The 20,171-nt window shown below is 41.8% G+C and overlaps 1 protein-coding gene across 3 annotated transcripts in view; it reads right to left on the reverse strand.

The window, feature by feature from the left end:
• The window catches only part of syne1a (spectrin repeat containing, nuclear envelope 1a), a 214,289-nt gene that overhangs the window by 28,701 nt on the left and 165,417 nt on the right, over positions 1-20,171 (reverse strand). For all 3 annotated transcript variants that reach the window (XM_058379576.1, XM_058379577.1, XM_058379578.1), the window contains 28 exons: positions 18,356-18,487; positions 17,842-17,945; positions 17,596-17,755; positions 17,352-17,477; positions 17,009-17,158; positions 16,736-16,936; positions 15,871-15,972; positions 15,548-15,667; positions 14,740-14,940; positions 14,465-14,638; positions 14,238-14,369; positions 13,950-14,146; positions 13,524-13,656; positions 13,156-13,338; positions 12,890-13,039; positions 11,750-11,926; positions 10,832-10,987; positions 9,882-10,037; positions 8,838-9,008; positions 8,392-8,525; positions 8,097-8,301; positions 7,137-7,319; positions 6,769-6,915; positions 6,528-6,682; positions 6,077-6,224; positions 5,113-5,207; positions 3,258-3,498; positions 2,857-3,051 (listed from right to left, as the gene is read on the reverse strand). In XM_058379576.1, the coding sequence (XP_058235559.1) occupies positions 2,857-3,051; positions 3,258-3,498; positions 5,113-5,207; positions 6,077-6,224; positions 6,528-6,682; positions 6,769-6,915; positions 7,137-7,319; positions 8,097-8,301; positions 8,392-8,525; positions 8,838-9,008; positions 9,882-10,037; positions 10,832-10,987; positions 11,750-11,926; positions 12,890-13,039; positions 13,156-13,338; positions 13,524-13,656; positions 13,950-14,146; positions 14,238-14,369; positions 14,465-14,638; positions 14,740-14,940; positions 15,548-15,667; positions 15,871-15,972; positions 16,736-16,936; positions 17,009-17,158; positions 17,352-17,477; positions 17,596-17,755; positions 17,842-17,945; positions 18,356-18,487 (4,428 nt within the window). The remainder of the gene's footprint in view (positions 1-2,856; positions 3,052-3,257; positions 3,499-5,112; positions 5,208-6,076; positions 6,225-6,527; positions 6,683-6,768; positions 6,916-7,136; positions 7,320-8,096; positions 8,302-8,391; positions 8,526-8,837; positions 9,009-9,881; positions 10,038-10,831; positions 10,988-11,749; positions 11,927-12,889; positions 13,040-13,155; positions 13,339-13,523; positions 13,657-13,949; positions 14,147-14,237; positions 14,370-14,464; positions 14,639-14,739; positions 14,941-15,547; positions 15,668-15,870; positions 15,973-16,735; positions 16,937-17,008; positions 17,159-17,351; positions 17,478-17,595; positions 17,756-17,841; positions 17,946-18,355; positions 18,488-20,171) is intronic.

Below are 20,171 nucleotides of genomic sequence, written 5' to 3' on the forward strand. Positions count from 1 at the left end.
GTTTTTTTTTAATATATAAATATATATATATATACACTATATTGCCAAAAGTATTCGCTCACCTGTCTTGACTCGCATATGAACTTAAGTGACATCCCATTCCTAATCCATAGGGTTCAATATGACGTCGGTCCACCCTTTGCAGCTATAACAGCTTCAACTCTTCTGGGAAGGCTGTCCACAAGGTTTAGGAGTGTGTTTATGGGAATTTTTGACCATTCTTCCAGAAGCGCATTTGTGAGGTCACACACTGATGTTGGACGAGAAGGCCTGGCTCTCAGTCTCCGCTCTAATTCATCCCAAAGGTGTTCTATCGGGTTGAGGTCAGGACTCTGTGCAGGCCAGTCAAGTTCATCCACACCAGACTCTGTCATCCATGTCTTTATGGACCTTGCTTTGGTCACTGGTGCACAGTCATGTTGGAAGAGGAAGGGGCCAGCTCCAAACTGTTCCCACAAAGTTGGGAGCATGGAATTGTCCAAAATGTCTTGGTATGCTGAAGCATTCAGAGTTCCTTTCACTGGAACTAAGGGGCCAAGCCCAGCTCCTGAAAAACAACCCCACACCATAATCCCCCCTCCACCAAACTTTACATTTGGCACAATGCAGTCAGACAAATACCGTTCTCCTGGCAACCGCCAAACCCAGACTCGTCCATCAGATTGCCAGATGGAGAAGCGCGATTCGTCACTCCAGAGAACGCGTCTCCACTGCTCTAGAGTCCAGTGGCGGCGTGCTTTACACCACTGCATCCGACGCTTTGCATTGCACTTGGTGATGTATGGCTTGGATGCAGCTGCTCGGCCATGGAAACCCATTCCATGAAGCTCTCTGCGCACTGTTCTTGAGCTAATCTGAAGGCCACATGAAGTTTGGAGGTCTGTAGCGATTGACTCTGCAGAAAGTTGGCGACCTCTTCGCACTATGCGCCTCAGCATCCGCTGACCCCGCTCCGTCAGTTTACGTGGCCTACCACTTCGTGGCTGAGTTGCTGTCGTTCCCAAACACTTCCACGTTCTTATAATACAGCTGACAGTTGACTGTGGAATATTTAGGAGCGAGGAAATTTCACGACTGGATTTGTTGCACAGGTGGTATCCTATCACAGTTCCACGCTGGAATTCACTGAGCTCCTGAGAGCGACCCATTCTTTCACAAATGTTTGTAAAAACAGTCTGCATGCCTAGGTGCTTGATTTTATACACCTGTGGCCATGGAAGTGATTGGAACACCTGATTCTGATTATTTGGATGGGTGAGCGAATACTTTTGGCAATATAGTGTATATATATATATATATATTTGGAAATAAAATGCCAAATTTTGTAATTCTAATTAAAACATGCATTCAAAAATAAATATATAAAGGATTTCTGGTCCATAAATGTAACAAGCAAAGCCTCTGACAGCTCAACCTCCACTGAAAACCTCTACTAAAAACCTCTACTGAAAACCTCCAGTGAAAACCTCCAGTGAAAACCTCCAGTGAAAACCTCCACTGAAAACCTCCACTGAAAACCTCCAGTGAAAACCTCCAGTGAAAACCTCCAGTGAAAACCTCCAGTGAAAACCTCCACTGAAAACCTCCACTGAAAACCTCCAGTGAAAACCTCCAGTGAAAACCTCCACTGAAAACCTCCACTGAAAACCTCCACTGAAAACCTCCACTGAAAACCTCCACTGAAAACCTCCAGTGAAAACCTCCAGCTGAATGTTATAAAGATAAAAAAACATGTTTCTGTGAAAAATACAATTTGTGGGGGAAAAACGCAGGTGGAGGAAGAAATGAAGAAGAAGAAGAAGAAGAAGGAGGAGGAGGAGGAGAAGAAGAAGAAAATGAAAAAGAAAACAAAGAAGAGAAGGAAAATGAAGAAGAAGAAGAAGAAGAAGAAGAAGAAGAAAAAGAAAATTAAGAAGAAGGAGGAGGAGGATGAGAAAAAGAAGCAGAAGAAGAAGGAGGAGGAGGATGAGAAGAAGAAGAAATAGGAGGAGGAGGAGGATGAGAAGAAGAAGAAAATGAAGAAGAAGAAGAAGGAGGAGGATGAGAAGAAGAAGAAGAAGAAGAAGGAGGAGGAGGAGGATGAGAAGAAGAAGAAAATGAAGAAAATGAAGAAAAAGAAGAAGAAGAAAAAATGAAGAAGAAGAAGAAGAAGAAGAAGAAGAAGAAATGAAGAAGAAGAAGAAGAAGAAAAAAATAAATAAGAAGAAGAAGAAGAAAAAGAAGAAGAACTTCCTCATGGCTTGAACTGAACCCCTATCTGAGTTTAATCTCAGAGTAGATGAGTAAAAATGTGTCTATGGAGATCGAGCAGAGAAATAAACCCCGCCTGAATAGAGCTAAAGACTGAACTAACAGCAAAAAGCCTGTGAACCGGTACTGACCTCTACACGGCCACCAAAATGACCAACAGAATAATACAGTAACGGTCAGTGCAGTTTAGAGAATTTATTAAAGCATGAAATTCTTAGCAATTCCTGTCTACACTAGCGTTTCATATTCAAGCTACAGATCTATGGCTAGTTAACCCGAGGTAATGTTAGCCGATACGATCAATAACAATCGTGATGTGCTATAATCTACAAAACAACACTCAATAAAGATTACGCTTGGCTGAGAAGGAGGAACTAAAGAACCTGTCACATCCTCGGTAACCTCTCCGGTGGTAGTTACCCCACCCAGTTACCCCAACCAGTTACCCCAAACGTACACTTCATCAAAACATTACACTTGGGACATGTAGAAATTTATGTGTGGATTTATTACATTGGCTGTAAACAACAAAATAAAACTCCGCCCACGATCTGCAATACATGAGCTTCTGATTGGTGGGTAAATACTGATGAGTGCTGATGTTACCTTCAGCAGTGAGAGCAGCTCCTTCTTCCTCTGGTCCAGCCGGATGCTTGTGCTCCTCCATCGCTCCTGCAGCTCCGTCAGCTCCTCCTGCAGCAGAGCCTCCGCCTGGGTATCGGCCGAGAGGAGGAGCTGCCTTCCTGCCTCCACCACCAGGATGTAGCTGCCCTGCTGCCTCTGTAGCACACGCTCCTTCAGCTAGGGGGTAGCAAAGAGTGAGAGGTTTAACAGCTTGATCCGGATATCCAGAGTGGACGATTATAGAAGTTATTTAAAGAGCGAGGTCTTTTAATTTTAATACTGATTAGTTTGGGGGCGGAGCTAATTTACAGGCCAGGAAAACACAGTTTTAAACTGAATAATATTTTCAGTTATATTGATTTTCAGGTGATATATAATTTCACCTGAATGCGGTCCAGAACTCCTCGTGCCTGCTGTAGCGGCATGACACGCCTCAGCTGCTGCGGTTCCTCCTCCGGTTCTAGAGCCACCTCCTGCAGCCAGTGTCGGAGTTTGTCGGAGAGCTCGGTGTAGCGCTGCCACTGACACACCAGCGCGTCGATGATGCCCCGCCTCTGCTGCGCCCGCCGCACCACACCCTGCCACTGATTACTCAACAGCGCCAACTTCAGGCCAAAATCGTCTCTGAAACCCGACAGCCAGAGGGAGAAAAATCTCGGTCAGATTCATGGTTTTGATTTATACATTTTAATAATAAAATCTGACCAATCAGGAGTGAGATTAAAACTGACACGCTTAACATCATGATTTTCAATTTCCTAAAGAACTTGGTTTGTTTCTCTTCATGCTGTGACATAAAACCCAACACTTTAAAAACAATGACTTTAAATGATTTTAAACTGAGTCACATTTTCTAATTACACTGGAACCTCGGCATAGGAATTTAATCGGTTCTGGAGGAGAGTTCTTTAGGTGAAAATGTGTATTGTGAAACGTATTTTCCCATCAGAAATAATGTAAATGTAGAAAATCCGTTCCAAAAATATGACCAATATTCCCAATCTGAAGCGTATGTAAACTGTACGGCTGCTTACAAAGAACTGACCCAAGCCAAGCATTCCATGTCAAGGCTCCTCACAGGAAGTCGTGCCACCAAGCTTGGGCTAAAAATAGAACAGACCGCCCACACCACCAATCTGTCAACAAAAAACACCCCAAAAATCACCTAGCTTTTGAACGCATGCTGAAGACAACACTGGTATCGTGGGTCGACTCTTTCTAAACAGATTTCACTGACGAAAAATAAAATTTGTAAAATTGCTAAACTCGCTTCGCTTGGCTTTCCACTGACGCTAACAAGTTTTGAACGGCTCACGGACGCACGCGTGACTTCAGTGTTCGGTTCGGTTGGTCCGTATGCCAAAAATGCTTCGTAAGGGAGGGCATTCGTATGCTGAGGTTCCACTGTATACCATTATTAGAAACCAAATATGACTATAAAACCACTTCTAGGCATCATTTTAAGCTTGATTTTTTATTCTGTTGCTTGACATTTTGCTCATTTTAAACAAGTATTTCCAAAAAGAATGCTTCTTTCAAAAGAAAAAAACAAATCTACAGAAACATAATTAATAATAATTAAATCATATTGTTTTTTGATCATTGTAATCTAGTAATATGAAACACTAGATTCTTTTGATGACTTTCAAGATATTTTCACACATCTTGGTGTTTTCTTGTCAGTTTGGCTTTCAGGAAACTAAAGGAACTCTTAATTAGCCTAAGAGCTTGGTATGAAGGCTGGAGTCTGCAGTCGGAGGATTTCCTTCTGAACCCATGGTGCGATTGTGCTCCATCAGTATAACACTACTAATAAAAAATAAAGCATCCTTTGGAAATTTAGGATTTTGGGGATTTTTTTGCACCACAAAGTTGAGCTACTCCACAGACTACAACAACAATTTCCCTGCAAACAGGAAGTAACATGAGCAACATTTGACCAATCACGTTACTCCAGCATCGTCACTGGATAGCTGATGCGGTTCGGTGGACACAAGCTCCTTTCTCTTATTATTATCAAGAGCTTGAATACAGCTTTGACACCTGAACTGTACTGAACTCTCGACACTAATGACTGTGAGTCTGTAAATAAAACTCGAGAGTAAAAATAACCTTTAAGGCTTGTTTTATTATTATTATTTTTTTAACATAAGCCTATAGAGAGTTGGGTGGATAAAAAAGGTGTGTGTGTGTGTGTGTGTGTGTGTGTGTGTGTGTGTGTGTGTGTACTCAGCAGACCTGTCTTCCACTCGTCCCTGATTCAGGAGCTGATGTCCGTCACCAATAATGGAGTAGAGGATCTGCTGACGACTGAACATCTCAGCATGGAACAGCTGCAGAAACACACACACACACACACACACACATTAAACAAACAGTGAGGCAGACAAGGACAAACTTCCCTGGGAGACCTGTTGTCCATTCAGACAGCTGAAACTAGGGCGACAAAATGGCTGTGTTCTCTAGCAGGAAGCCAGAAAAATCGTAGAATGATAAAAATGCTAAATAACTTCACCTTTAAATACCAAACGTGTTTAATGTAGAAGAAAAAATTGTAATAATGATAAATAAAGAACTACAGATAATCTGGGAACATTACTAAAATTACAACAAGACAAATAAGCAAACAAAACAGAATTTATTGATAACCATGAATATGCAAATTAGGACACGCCCCCATACCGTCCTTCCATCCTTCTCAGCTATTATCACTAAAATTTATATATATATTAGTGATAATATTACGTATATAATTTATATTATATTATAGCTAATATCTCACTGCTGATAATGTACAATATATATATATATATATACACACTGTATATAAATAATATTAACATAAATTTATTTAATTTATTATTAACATCAGCCAACTAGCTCTGAGCTCAAACCTAGCCCCGCCCTTGAATCATTAGAGAAAACGTGACAAGATAGCAAAACTTATACACTAAAACTCATGCTTGTCATGGTAACTTTATAATTTGGCTACCAGTAAAACATATCTGAGACATGGATATTATATTATATTATATTACGTTATATTATAAAGATAACTAAAGAAACTGAAGAAGGACATGGGGGCGTTTCCTAATTTGCATATTCATGCATATTGAAATCTCTTTGTTCTTCTATAAGAAATGTTTAGCATTAGAACATTAAAATCATATAAAATCACACTATAAAGGCTATAATACCGTACCTCGTGCTCTCTCTGCTGCTTTAACAGGCTCTGGTAATTTCCTGAGATCTCAGCGCCGAGGTTGTCCTCCGTCTGGTTCAGGAAGCTGAGCCACGTCTCGCACTTCTCCAGGAAACTCTGTCTCTGCAGCACCAGGGCTTGGAGCTTACTGCACACACACACACACACACACACCACAACCAATAGTGTTATTGAGTAGCAGATCCCAGGTGATACACCATGTGACATAATCCTAGAGTACGTTGCATTAATGAACAAACAAAATGGCCGCGTATCTGGACACAATTATTTCACGATGATGCCAATTAAAGCGAGGCAGACTGCAAACTATGTTAAAAGGAGGAGCTCCAGGATCTTCTTACAATATACATAACTAGATTAAATATCTAAGCAAGAAAAAAATGTCTCCATGCCCAAGTAGGTTAAACTTTTCAGTCTGAGTGGTTTGTACCTGAATCTCTCCGTGCTGTGCGCCGAGGTGGACGTCCAGTTCCTGTTCAGGTTCTGAAGGGTTTTGATCTCCTGATCGTTTAGAGGAAGTCTGTATCCCAGACGGTTTAACCGCTCCAGATCAGGAGACAGGCGACTTAGGTTCAGCATCTGGATCTACACAGAAGGAGAGAGAGTTCATCACAGTTTCCTCACACACTACAGCATACTGGTCAGGAAGCTGCAGGTGCATCAGCACGTACCTTCAGCTTCTCCATGCGTTCCTGCACAGAGGACAGATCCGCAGACGGGGGCGGATCCGACTCCTTCAGCACCTCCTGTGCCTCCTCTGGCCACCGGCTCAGACACCGCAGATCCTCCCTGAAGCTCTGGTAGTCCTTCACACTCGCCTGATGAGGGAAATGTTATAGCAACTACTGTTACAAAGCCCTGACTCTGGAGGAATCCTTTTGTAGAGAGCTCTTGTGTAAGTGGTTACTAGGGAAACGATACCACTAGAATCCAGCTCTGCCATATGAAAATGTTTATAAACAATAGCTCTTTTTTATGTTATGTATAAATATAATACTTTAAAATATACAACTCTCTTATTAGACAGCAATCAGACAACCTCCATCAAAGCCTGCTGCCTGTGGAGGGCGTGTCCCACTGTTGCTAGGCGCCGACTGAGTGACAGGTAGTCTGTGTGTAAGGTTGCCATGGATGATGGCTCCACCTGCATCCTCAACTGTCCCTCCACATCAGTCAGCTGCTGCAGCGTGGCCTGGACTGAGCCATGAGCCTTCAGTAAGTCCTGCGGTAAGAACGAAGACACACACACACACACATTAATGTGTTTGCTGTACACTGAGAATTTTGCTCATTTGTTAGTTTGAGTCTGTGAGTGAGTGAAGGTGGCAATTAATGAGTCTGTAAGTGATTAAATCAGTGAATGAGCATGTCATGGAGTGAATGAGTGAGTGAACAAGTGAGACAATGAGTCAGTGAATAAATGTGATTGAGTGAGTTAGGGATTCAGTGAGTGAGTTTGTGAGTGAATCAGTGAAACTGTGAGTAAGTAGCCTAAGTGAGTGAGTGAGTGTGTGAGGCAATGAGTCAGTGAATGAGTGATTGAATCAGTGAGCCTGTTATGGAGTGAGTGAGTGAGCAAGTGAGTCAACGAGTCAGTGACTGAATAAGTGAGTGAGAGTGTAAGTGAATCAGTGAGTAAGTGAGCAAATCAGTGAGTCAGAGAGTTAGTAAATCACTGAGTGAGCGAATTACTGAGTGGGTGAATGAGTGAGTACATCAGTGAATAAGTGTGTGAGTGAATCAGTAAAACTCTGAGTGAGTGAATCAATAAGTGAGTGAGTGAATCAGTGAATCAATAAGTGAGTGAGTGAATCAATTAGTGATTGACTGAATCAGTGAATCAATGAGTGAATGAGTGAATCAGTGAATCATTTAGTGAATTCAGTTGCAAGATTTTGTGAAAGGTTTGCTGTAATGTTTTCTTGATTACATATAACACCATACATCTCATCTCATCTCAGCTCATCTTATCTACCAGATGGTTGCTTGAGACACTCACATCGCACTCATGGATCCAATTCTTCACATCCTGTTCCGTGGTCTCCCCGTGGGCGGAGCTGTTGAGTAAACGCTCCGCCCTCTCTTCCAGCTTTTGCACATCCTTGCTGCTGCTCTCATGGAGCTCTTTGTAGTGCTGCCACTGCTGTAGCAGGTTCTTACTGCTCCTCAACTGCTTCGAAATCTGCTCCAGTAGTGAGTTCCACCTACACACACACACACACACACACAGAGGTGTAACAACCTGCTATATGATCTGAGATGAAAGCTGGAGGGATGTTGGGGTGAAGGTTGACCTGTGGTTGATGTCGATGAGGGTTGTGTTGAGGGAATCAGCCACAGTGCAGTGACAGTTTTTCAGAAGCTGCTCAGTGAGAGAGCCGAACTTCTTCACGCTGCTCTCCTGCTTCTCCAGCTCCTCCTGAAGACTCTAACGTCACAAAACCACACCCAATTTAACACTGCTATTAACACGCTATTTCAAAAAACCGATAAATCAATCGATTTAAATGAAATACTTCTGCTTGGTCAGATGTTGTTTCATTATCTGAAAGCTCTAATAGGTTCATAGTAATTTGTTTGTCCTAATATGTAAACCAAAAATTAGGCCACGCCCACCAACGAATAATCACTAACAATGAAAGTGACATGATGAAAACACAAAGCCAGGAGCTGCATTCATTTTGCTGGTATTTCTACACACTACTGCTATGTTAGAGAGTGAGAGAAGGGCCTCCAGTACCTCCAGATTCTCCATTTGCACGAGGACAGCCTCTGGAGAACCGGTGAGGAGCCTGAGGCGTGAGATGGAGTACTGTCCCTCCATCAAATAGCCATGGATCTCCTCCGACGCACGCTTGTACAGACTCCACTGCTCCAGCATGGCACGCAGGCTGACCTTTACCTGGCCAACCTACACACACACACACATACCGACACACACACACACACATTAAGAAGCGTAGTGATTTTTACATGCATTAGGCAATTATTTTCCTTCTATGAAGGGATTCTGAAGAGGCTCCGTTCTGTTCTCTCTCTCTTACCCCCATTCCTTTACCTTTCTCTCTCCTCCCCCACTCTCTTTCATCTCTCTCTATTCCTCCTTCCTTCTCTCTCTTACCCCCAACCCTCCATAGTTTCTCTCTCTCTCTCTCTCTCCAACCTTCCATTGCTCTCTCTCTGTATCTCTCTCTCACCCCCATCTCTCTCTCTTTCTCTCTCTATCTCCCACCCCCACACTCTCTCTCCCATCCCCCCTCTCTCTCATCCCCCTCTCTCTCACCCCCATCACTTCCCCTTGTCTCTTTCTCATCACCCCATCCCTCTCTCCCTTTCTCTCCCTCACCCCTCACTCTCTCACCCCTATCCCTCTCTAGCTCTCTCTCTCTCTCCCATCACCCCAATCTCTCTTTCTCTCTCCCTCGGCTCCACCCCTCTCTCACCCCCATCCCTCTCACCCCCACCCCCCCTCTTTTACTTTAGCTTCTTTCTATAAAAAAGCTTGAAATAAGCAGATCTACACACACCATCAGAATAAGACAGCTTGTAAATATCTAGAAAGAGCCGTAATAATGTTATATTATATATATATATATATTAAAGTAGGTTTAATAATATAAACACTGTGTTGCTCAGAACCACATAACAACATGGCTTATGTTATGCTAATAATTAGCTAACTGTTTAGAAACTAAATAAATAAATTCACTAAGCTAAGGTTTATTTTACACTGGAACCTGTTATCAGATCTCTCTCTCTCTCGTCATCTCCATCCTGAACTCACCAACTGGTCCAGGTTGGTCCAAGCCTTGTTGAGCCCTTTAAGTGTTTCCATGACGACAGCGGAGGCGTCTCCTTTCTTGCCCTGGATGAGCGAGCATCCTTTTTCCTCCACTTTCTCCAAGTCTTTCTCTTTCTCTTTCACCGACTCCTCCAGCTCCTGGATAAACACACAGAGTCAGACCTGGCTTTAAAGATCTACACCGACACTGAAGCATGCTCACATAAAAAAAATAAATAAATAAACAAATAAAAAAAATCACAAATCAATTGTGATTCGTTTCTTAATGCAAAAAAATCCAATTTGTTACTTAAATTAAATTGGATCTTCTACTTCCTATTATTATTAATTATTAACTATTATTATTATTATTATTATTATTATTAATAATAATAATATATTTTTTAAAATAATTAAAAAATTAAAATTCATATTTAATCATGGTAAAAATGTGGGTTTTTTTTCCTTTTCAGTTTGAAATAAATGCCCAATTTTAACGTAAAAAAATCTCTAGACATTAAATATAAAAAATAAAAAAAATTTATAGACATTAAACACCTTTAAGAACTGTGATGTGATATTTTGGCCTTATCATCCAGCCCTGATTAAGAAGCTAGCCAAAATGGTCAAAAAGAAGGGTGAGAAAAGTAGGTTGAGGCTGAGAGTCGCTCTTGGCAGAAGAACTGAAACTATTTATTTATTTATTTACTTATTTATTTATTCAGTTGTTATTAAATATTGCTGATTTAATGTTCTCTACAGAGTTTGTTCATTTTGCTCAGGATTTCAGCGTTAACTAAACAAAGCAGTCAAGCTGTCATTCAGAACATATCCACTAGGATCTACATAAACTCTCGATTCTCAAACCCAAATAGAAACCTGATCCCTATTTGATTGAGCATTCTGCATCTCAGTGTGAATCTTTCTACTGGTTTATGTGAGAGTCTGGTAACCTGGCAGTCTTTCAGCAGGTTCTGCACCGAGGCCACGTCCTCAATCCTGGGTTTCTTCTTCAGTTTCTCCTCCTGTGTGCTGATCCATGTTTTTAGGGTCTGGACTCCGCTTTCATACTCCAACCAGCTCTTGAGTAAACTTTCCAACACTGTGATCTGAAACAGAGAGTGAAGACATCACCATCCACGTCATGACCCACGTCACCATCCACACGAGACGATAAAATGAAAAATAAGATCATTACATTATAATCAAACAGCACAATATACTAAGATGCACCAAACTCCTAGATTTTTTAAAGATATACACAGTATTTAAAATGTATTATATATTAATTTATATATTTATAGTTATATACAGTATTTGTATTTTTACAGATTTATTTATAAATATCCACAGTATTTAGATTTATTATAGATTTATTTATAAATTTATTCATAGATATCCACAGTATTTAGATTTATTACAGATTTATTATAGATTTATTTATAGATATATACTGTATTTAGATTTATTATAGATTTATTTATAGATTTCTTAGATATTTACTTATAGATTTATTAATAGATATACACAGTATTTAGATTCATTATAGATTTATTTATAAATATACACAGTATTTTGATTTATTATAAATTTATTTATAGATTTCTTAGATATTTACTTATAGATTTATTAAGAGATATACACAGTATTTAGATTCATTATAGATTTATTTATAAATATACACAGTATTTTGATTTATTATAAATTTATTTATAGATTTCTTAGATATTTACTTATAGATTTATTAATAGATATACACAGTATTTAGATTTATTGCTTTTTACTGCATCATATTAAATGTAACACCCAGAGGTAAGCTGATGTCGTTTATTCGTGTTGTGCTGCAGTAAAATGTCCACCACCTGACTGACCTTCTCAGTGATGAGGCCCTGCAGTATCTGCCAGCGTCGGTTCATGGCCCCCAGGCGCTCGGCGAAGTCGGTCTTATCGCTGCGCTTCCCCTCCACGTCCTGACTGCTGATCTGCAGCACCGACTGGTTCACAAAGTCCACCGTCAGCTGCTTACAGGACAAATCGATCCCGAAACCCTGACCAGGAGGAAGAGAGGCTGTAACTGTGAACTGGACTGAGATTTCATTACACTTTATAGAAATAACTTAAACACAGCCTCTGTTCAGAGTCTGGGATCAATTGCATGGGAAATGTCACTGAAACAAAGATAGATAGATAGATAGATAGATAGATAGATAGATAGATAGATAGATAGATAGATAGATAGATAGATAGATAGATAGATAGATACGAGAGAGAAAAAACTAAGAAATAGGAAAAATAGGAAAAAGGAAAAAACAAAAAAAAAGAATAGAAAAGCAAAAATAATTTAAAAAAAATTAATAAAAGGAAACAAGGAAAAAATTATAGAAAATGAAGAAATAAAAGGAAAGATGGAGAAATAATTAAGAAGACAAAAACAGTGCTAATAACAGGTGAAGGATAATGTAGGAATAAAAGGAGAGAAAAAAATTAGAAAACCTTAAATTAAAAAAAGAAAAAGGAAAGTTGTGGAAAAAACAGAAAAGAAATTAAGACAGCAAAAATTACAACAAAAAAGAGAAAGTGGAAAGGGGGAAGATAAAACATGACTGTGGGAAGACTGAAAACAAAATAAATTAAAAAAAAGATACTAAAAATAAAAGGAATTCAATAAGAAATGAAGGATTATTAGGGACAAAGTAAAAGATAAAGAAAATAAAAAAATAAAAGAGTAAAGCAGAAACAAAATTCAAAAAAGAAACAGAGAACAAAAAGTAGGAAAAAGCAAAAAGAGGAAAAGGGAAAAAAGGAAAAAGAAAGAAATAAAAAAAGGAAAAAGAGGAAAAATAAAACAACGAAAAAATAAAGAAATAATTCATTAATAATTAATGAACAAAGTGAACAACAATGTTACAAAAACTAAAAACATGAACTGAAGGAAAGGAAAGCCCAGAATGCACTGTGTGTGTGTGTGTGTGTGTGTGCGCGTGTGATGTTCTATCCCTTCTCTCAGCTACCTTGTATTTCTGGATGTAGGTCTGCACCACCTCGGAGCCCACTGCTTCCTGGATCTTGTTCTGGTCCTCCTGGATGATGTTCTCCATGAGGGAGATCCAGCTCATCAGCTCAGTGATGGCGTGACGAGACGCCAGTTTCTCCATCTGAAGCTGTCAGGTACAAACACACAACAATCATAATGTTCATAATGTTAATAATAAATCTTATTTAGAGTCAGTGTTTCGAGGTGTAACTGTGATGCGATTTCCTCTCAGGTTTCTCTCACCTGGTGAAGTTTCTCCTGCACCACAGGGATGTGTGTCAGAAGCTCCGCCCACTGCGTCTCCAGCTGTGCCAGGTGAGTACGGAGCGCCGCCGTGTCCACCTTCTTCAGCCTCAGCAGCTGGTTCCCGCGGCTCAGGACGGAGGAGCGCAGGGACGATTTGGCGTCCACTTCTTTAGAGAACTCCTAAAGACAGATGAGGAGGATGAGTGAGGCAGATGAGTGTTACGGCACCGTAACAGATGAGGCAGAGGAACGGCACCATAACTGATGAGGCAGAGGAACGGCACCGTAACAGATGAGGCAGAGGAACGGCACTGTAACAGATGAGTCAGAAACCCCAGGATGGAGGTGATGAAGAATGTCTTTACCAGGAAAGCGTGCAGGTGGTCTCGGACCATCTCCAGCTCCTGAGGAACTGTAACCGACTGCGTGCTCCAGAACTCGAGCCGGTCCAGAGCCAAGGACAACCACTGACCCAGTTCTGCTGAGTCGCTCTGATACCTAGAGGAAAAGGTACAGGAGAGACATGCCAGTCACGTCAAACGAAAAGAAAAGAGCGGGAAGGAAGGAAGGAAGGAAGGAAGGAAGGAAAGAAAGAAAGAAAGAAAGAAAGAAAGAAAGAAAGAAAGAAAGAAAGAAAGAAAAAAAGAAAGGAAGAAAAAGAGTAAGGGGTAAATAGTTAAGAGTAAAAGGGAAATTTAGGAATGAAGGGTAAATAGTTAAAAGTAAAGGGGTAAATAGTTAAGAGTGAAGGGTAACTAGTTAAGAGTAAGGGGTAAATAAAGTGGTGAGACCTGGTCCAGTGTTTGAGTGTGGAGTCGAGGCGCTGCAGCTCCTTGCTGATTTTGGTGGTACTGCTGAGCCAGTGCTCTCCCAGCTGAGTGAGTTGAGCCTCCAGCTCACTGCAGCACACTCGCAGTAACAGTCTCTTCCCATCCTCCAGAACCTGATACAGCTGCTGCTGCTGTTCCACCAGAGTGCTCTTCAGACACTGCAGCACAGCCGGCACACAGGGAACGGTCAGGGGATACTCCACTACACATCCACTACACACCGGGATTACTACAGGAGGTGTTGGGTACCTGATAAAGTGCGATCCTCTCACACAGTCTCTCCTCCGTCTCCTCTACCAGCCCCACAGCTGGAATGCTGCTCTCCACCACCTCCAGCTGTTTATACACAGCCTGATAATCTCCAACAAAACTGCTCCATTCCTGAAACAACAACAACAGGGTCAACTGACAAGCAACAACACTAACATCTGCTATTCTATATGACTATCATAACACACACACACACACACACACACCTCCAGGATGCCCTCCAGCTCCACTCCTCTCCTGTGAGCCTGTTTAAGAACGGTGTGAGCCTGAGAGACGGTCTCCTCCAGAACCTGAGCTTCTCTCTGGACCATCACCACACTGACCTGCCTGAAGAAGGCCTGCGTCAGCACCACGTGGGCCTCCATACTCTGAAAAAACTCCTACACACACACACACACACAGGTAACAAAACAGAAAAGTGAAAACAAAATCCACACAAACCTTAACAACAAGCATAAGCGTAAATGCCCCTGAAACATACCTTGTGCTTGTTCAGGAGGATCTGAACCTCGAGGACGGAGCCTGCGGCCATCTTCTGATCTGCGGCCATTTTGTCCTGTGCCGTGTCCACGAGGTCCTGCAGGTCCTGCAAAGCTTTCTCATACTGCGCCTTCAACACCAGCATCTGGTTCAGAGCACTCCGCCTCGAACCCACCATCTCCACCAGCTCCTCATACATGTCCTACACACACACACACACACCTTTTTAAAACCCCTTTTCCAAATGGAGCAGATTAGCTTCATTTCCTGTAAACCTATTGCTAAGAATTCAACAACTTTTCCAGGAACTTTTTCTGTAGTCTACTCACACTTTCAAGAACCCAGGAACCTTTTACAGGCCTCTTAAATCTTTTAGGGTTCTTTCAAGAACCACATTAGAAACATTAGGGTTAGAAATTCAGTAATTCGATAACTTTTATGAGCTGCACAAGAACTTTTTTAGTGATCTTAGGAGCTTTGTCAGGAATCTTTCAGGAACTTGCGTTCTTTCTAAATCCACAAACACTTTTCAGGAATACAGAAACCTTTAACTAGTTTTCAGAAACCTTCTTAGGAACTCAAGAACCTTTAGAATCATTTCCAGCAATTAGACTTCCTGTGTTCTAGTTTCAAGAACCTTCAATTTCCTGCCTATTTATCTGCACAATTCCGGTTCCTAGGGTGGAAACCAGGAAGAGTTCAGAACAGGACAGCTCTATCACTTTTTATTTGTTCTAATGTGCTGGAACAGGTGGTGTGTTGATGAGGTTCTTGGGCTCAGGAGGAGAGAGAGAGAGTGGACACTGTACCTGTAATCTGAGCAGCTCCTGTGTGGTCACTGGGTCTGACTGTAGGGTCTCTCCTTTAGTCCTCATCTCACACACTTTCTGTTCAAACTCCCTCAGACTGTCCTCTGCTTCACCCAACGTCTGCACACACACACACACACACACCTTACCATACGAATCCCTGTGAATGAGCTGTTACTACAGCAATGATAATATACAAGATGCCAAATAATTCTTTGATTTTTCACAAAGCCCTTAAATACACAGATTAGTCTCTAGTGGAATGTGCGTTTAATATTTTTCCAGGATGAATGAATGTGAGCGAGCTGATGTCTGATTCGAACCTCTAGCTGTTTGGACGCTGGACGATCTGCAGCTCCACACATCTTCTGCAGCAGCTGATGCTTGGTTTCGCTCATAGCAGCAAACAACTGCCTTACTTCAACCTAAACGACGACAGAAAAGGAAAGATGTTAAAGATTCACAATTTTATAAACACCTTTACATGTTAATATACATCCTTTCTCAACACCTTGGTCACTATATGCGATGCTATCCCTGCGATGCACTGTGTATTCTGACCCCTTTCTATCAGAACCAGCATTAACTTCTTCAGCAATGTGAGCAACAGTAGCCCATCTGTTGGATCACACGGTCCAGCCTTCACTCCCCATGTGCATCAATGAACCTTGACCGTCCATGACCCTGTCTCCGGTTCACCACTGTTCCTTCCTTGGACCACTTTTGATAGATACTGACCCCTGCAGACCAGGAACACCCCACAAGAGCTGCAGTTTTGGAGATGCTCTGATCCAGTGGTCTAGCCATCACAATTTGGCCCTTCGTCAAACTCGCTCAAATCCTTACGCTTGTCCATTTTTCCTGCTTCAAACATCAACTTTGAGGACAAAATGTTGACTTGCTGCCTAATATATCCCACCCACCAACAGGTGCCATGATGAGGAGATACTCATCATGTCTTATTCACTTCACCTCTCAGTGGTCATAATGTTAAGCCTGATCGGTGTAAATTGCTATAATTACCCAAATATACAGTATTTTACGCAAGCCCCACCCACTCCCCTACATATTAACTTGTATTTCCAAACTTGATTGTCTCTTATATTTTCTGCTGCAATAACACTTCCTGGTAAAATGCTTATAAAATGCACTTGAATTAATATTTCACAAAAAATCACCCCCACGCACCTGAAAAGTGGTATGTTCCTGAAGTCTGTCTCGAATACTGTCACATCTCTGCTCCAGCAGGGAATCCATCAACCTCAGTCTCTCATCCAGTCCATCCAGCACCTCCTCGATCAAACCATCGCCTCCTCCATCACGTCCCTCCAGCACCTCCCGACACTTACACACCTCCTCGCTGACGTTCTTCACCTCCTTATTCAAACCCTGCACGAAAGAGACGTTCTTGATTACCTGTCTCTAACTCATCCTGACGTTTTTATTTTAACCGAAGAGTACCTCTAAATGACACAGCTGAATCTCCGAGTCATCAGACAGCAGCACGGGGCCGGAGAGCAGAGTGTTCTCTGCACCGTCCAGCCAGGTGGAGGCTGAACACACGGCTTCGTATAGATTCCTCTCCTGAGCGTGAACGTGTTTAACATCAGCCTGGAGTGAGACAGCAAAAAGGCATCTATAGAAACTATTCTCTGTAAGCTAATGATGCTCTGATGATGCTTCCATGCAGAAATCGTTAAAAACCCACAATCTGGGACAAAAACTAATACAAAATGGACTATTTTCACACCCAGATCTCTAATCTTCTCTGTTTTTTTGTTCACATTACATGTATAATCAGTACCTCAGCTAGTTCCTCCAATTTCTGGTTAAAATTCTCAAATAAAGCACTGGGGGAAAAAATGTCCGGCATCAGCTGATCCCCTCTGAAAAGACTTCCTGGGCTGGAGACTCGAGATCGCTGATAGACCTACGAGATAGATAGATAGATAGATAGATAGATAGATAGATAGATAGATAAATAAATAAATAAATAAATAAATGTATGTTCACATGGGCTGACAGAATGCGAGGTTTTTGATGTGTACCGAGCTGAGCTGTTCCTCCTGCATGGTGTTCAATAACAGCTGCAGCTTGGTGTTCAGGTCTTTACTCAGATTCTCCCACTTCATCCTCATACTGTCCTGCTCGCTCCCGCCCCCGCTCTCACTCTCACCCAGATCCGACACGTCCTGACGATTTGCAGCACTGTGAAACACAAGATCAGCTTGCTTTAAAGCACAAACAGAATAAGGAGGGATTTTAAGAGAATGGCACCCATCAGGAGGACACACCTGTCTCCATTGGGTGTGGTTTGAGAGTGCGAGAGAAGCTCCTCCCCTCGACTGGCGACAGACTGCATCAGCTTCCTCTGTTCCTCCAGCTGCACCTCCAATTCCTAGATTAATAGAACAGGAAGTTACATTAGGACTGAGGACTGCTCTAATGGGCGTGGTCTAATATTCTAATAAGAATGAATGATTGACAGTTGTGTTTTTGCAGCAGGATATTTCAGGATATTTCCCTTTTTCCAGTTATGGCATTAGCACAGTTGCTAAACTTGCTAAGTTAGCTTTGGACTAGCAAAAAAAAGACACCATACAAGTAAGTGTAAAGAAGAATGTTCTAAATGCTAAGCAATTTAGCATTTAGCATGCTAATGAATTTGTGATTAGTGAGTGTGACGCAAACTTTAACAAAGATAGGCCCCGCCCAATTTACAGCCAAATAACCCACTGTGACTCGTTATATATACTACGTAGCCTGATGTTTCAGCGACACACTGATAAATCAGTATAAGGTTCGTACCCGCTGTCTCTGTACTGTGTCCTGGTGCTGCTGGCTGCGAGTGGACCGAGCCTGACTGAGCCAGTCCAGTACGCTGGGGCTCTGAGACAACGACGAGTCAGGCTCACTCTCTTCCTGCTCCATTAAAGATCCCTGAAGGGGAAGAATAAAAAAAACAACTGTTAGACTTTATCTTTATAGACCTTCATCTATATATCTGCAAATAGAAAGGGAATGTTTGTCAGAAGGGAAGCACGGTGGCTTAGTGGTTAGCACTGTTGCCTCACAGCAAGAAGGTCCTGGGTTCGAACAGGCAGGGGCCTTTCTGTGTGGAGTTTGCATGTTCTCCCTGTGCCTGTGCAGGTTTACTCCGGGTTCTCCGGTTTCCTCCCACAGTCCAAAAACATGTACATTGGGTTGATTGGTAATTCTAAATTGCCCATAGGAGTGAGTGTGTGTGGTTGTCTGTCTATATGTGTGACCCTGTGATGGACTGGTGACCTGTCCAGGGTGTACCCCTGCCTTTCCCCCAATGTGTGCTGGGATAGGCTCCAGCAGATCCCCGTGACCCTAATTAGGAATAAAGCGGGTATAGAAAATGGATGGATGGTTTGTCAGATGTCAGAGATTTCCCCCCCAAAAATGAGTACCACAATCTACACAACCTCCACCTCGGTGTTGATTTATTAGCATGTAACTTTATTAGCATCACTCCTGCATCATGTAGATTCCTCACTGGTTTCTTCTGTGGTAGTTCTGCTGTATGATTTGACGTGTGGTTTCTGAGATGCTTTTCAGCTCACCGTGGTTGTAAAGTGCGAGTATTTGAATATATGTACACCACATCCTTCCTGTCAGCTCAAAGCAGTCTGGCTCTTTTCCTTTCATCAACCTCCATCATCGACGAGGCGTTTTTTTCTTCATAGTAACACTGAGATTATTGTGTTTGAAATAAATCCTACAAAATCCCAGGAGATGCTGCTGTTTCTGAAATATTCAACACTCGCACCAAATTCCCCTCAATCAGCAGAGAACATTACGTCCATTTCATCTTTTATTTTTTAGACATTAAAATCATATATATCTCATTTCTTGGTTTAGTAAAGAAGCTTCAACTCTCTAACTCGTGACCTTTACTAGCTGTTCACTAGTGAACAGCTTGGAGTCACTGCTGAACCTCCCAAGCTTTACGTTTATGAAAACATCCCAGAAGTCTCAGAATCTCCACCGGATCCTGCCATAACACACTGGCTGCTCTTTTGTTTTCCTCTATACAAAGCACTCAGTGTTGAGACAAAAAAGAGGTTTCAGTATGACGCATCCCAGTGTGCAGTGGGCTGATTTCTGTCCGATTGCAGTTTGCTTGGTTCTCCAGACACGGCAGGAGGTCTGAGGACGGTTTAACTGAAACCTCAACCACTGAAAAGAGGAAACGACTCACGTAGGCACGTATCCCGTGGACACTCTGTATTCACGGGTCTTAACCGTAAGAAAATAAAACAACATGGACGTCGAAGATCTTAATGAAGTTTGTTACAGAGGAGCATGAAATACTTTGGGTTCATCGGAGTCAGGAAGAGCGCAGGAGAATTTCTGCTCAAACATTTTATACTGGTGTTACTGTTTAATATAAATAGAGTTTCGCTTTATATCCAAATTGAGTAGCACCCAAACGGTCAGGTGATGATATTGTTTAAACGGTAATCATAGTCACTCTTACATTTACAGCAATCGGCAGATGGCCTTTTATAAGGCAGCTTACATTTTTTATCTCATTTTATACAGGTGAGAATTAAGGGTCTTGCTCAAGGGCCCAGCAGTGGACACTTGGTGGAAC

This window comes from Hemibagrus wyckioides, linkage group LG25 (assembly GCF_019097595.1).
Source record: "Hemibagrus wyckioides isolate EC202008001 linkage group LG25, SWU_Hwy_1.0, whole genome shotgun sequence".
Lineage (NCBI taxonomy): Eukaryota > Metazoa > Chordata > Actinopteri > Siluriformes > Bagridae > Hemibagrus > Hemibagrus wyckioides.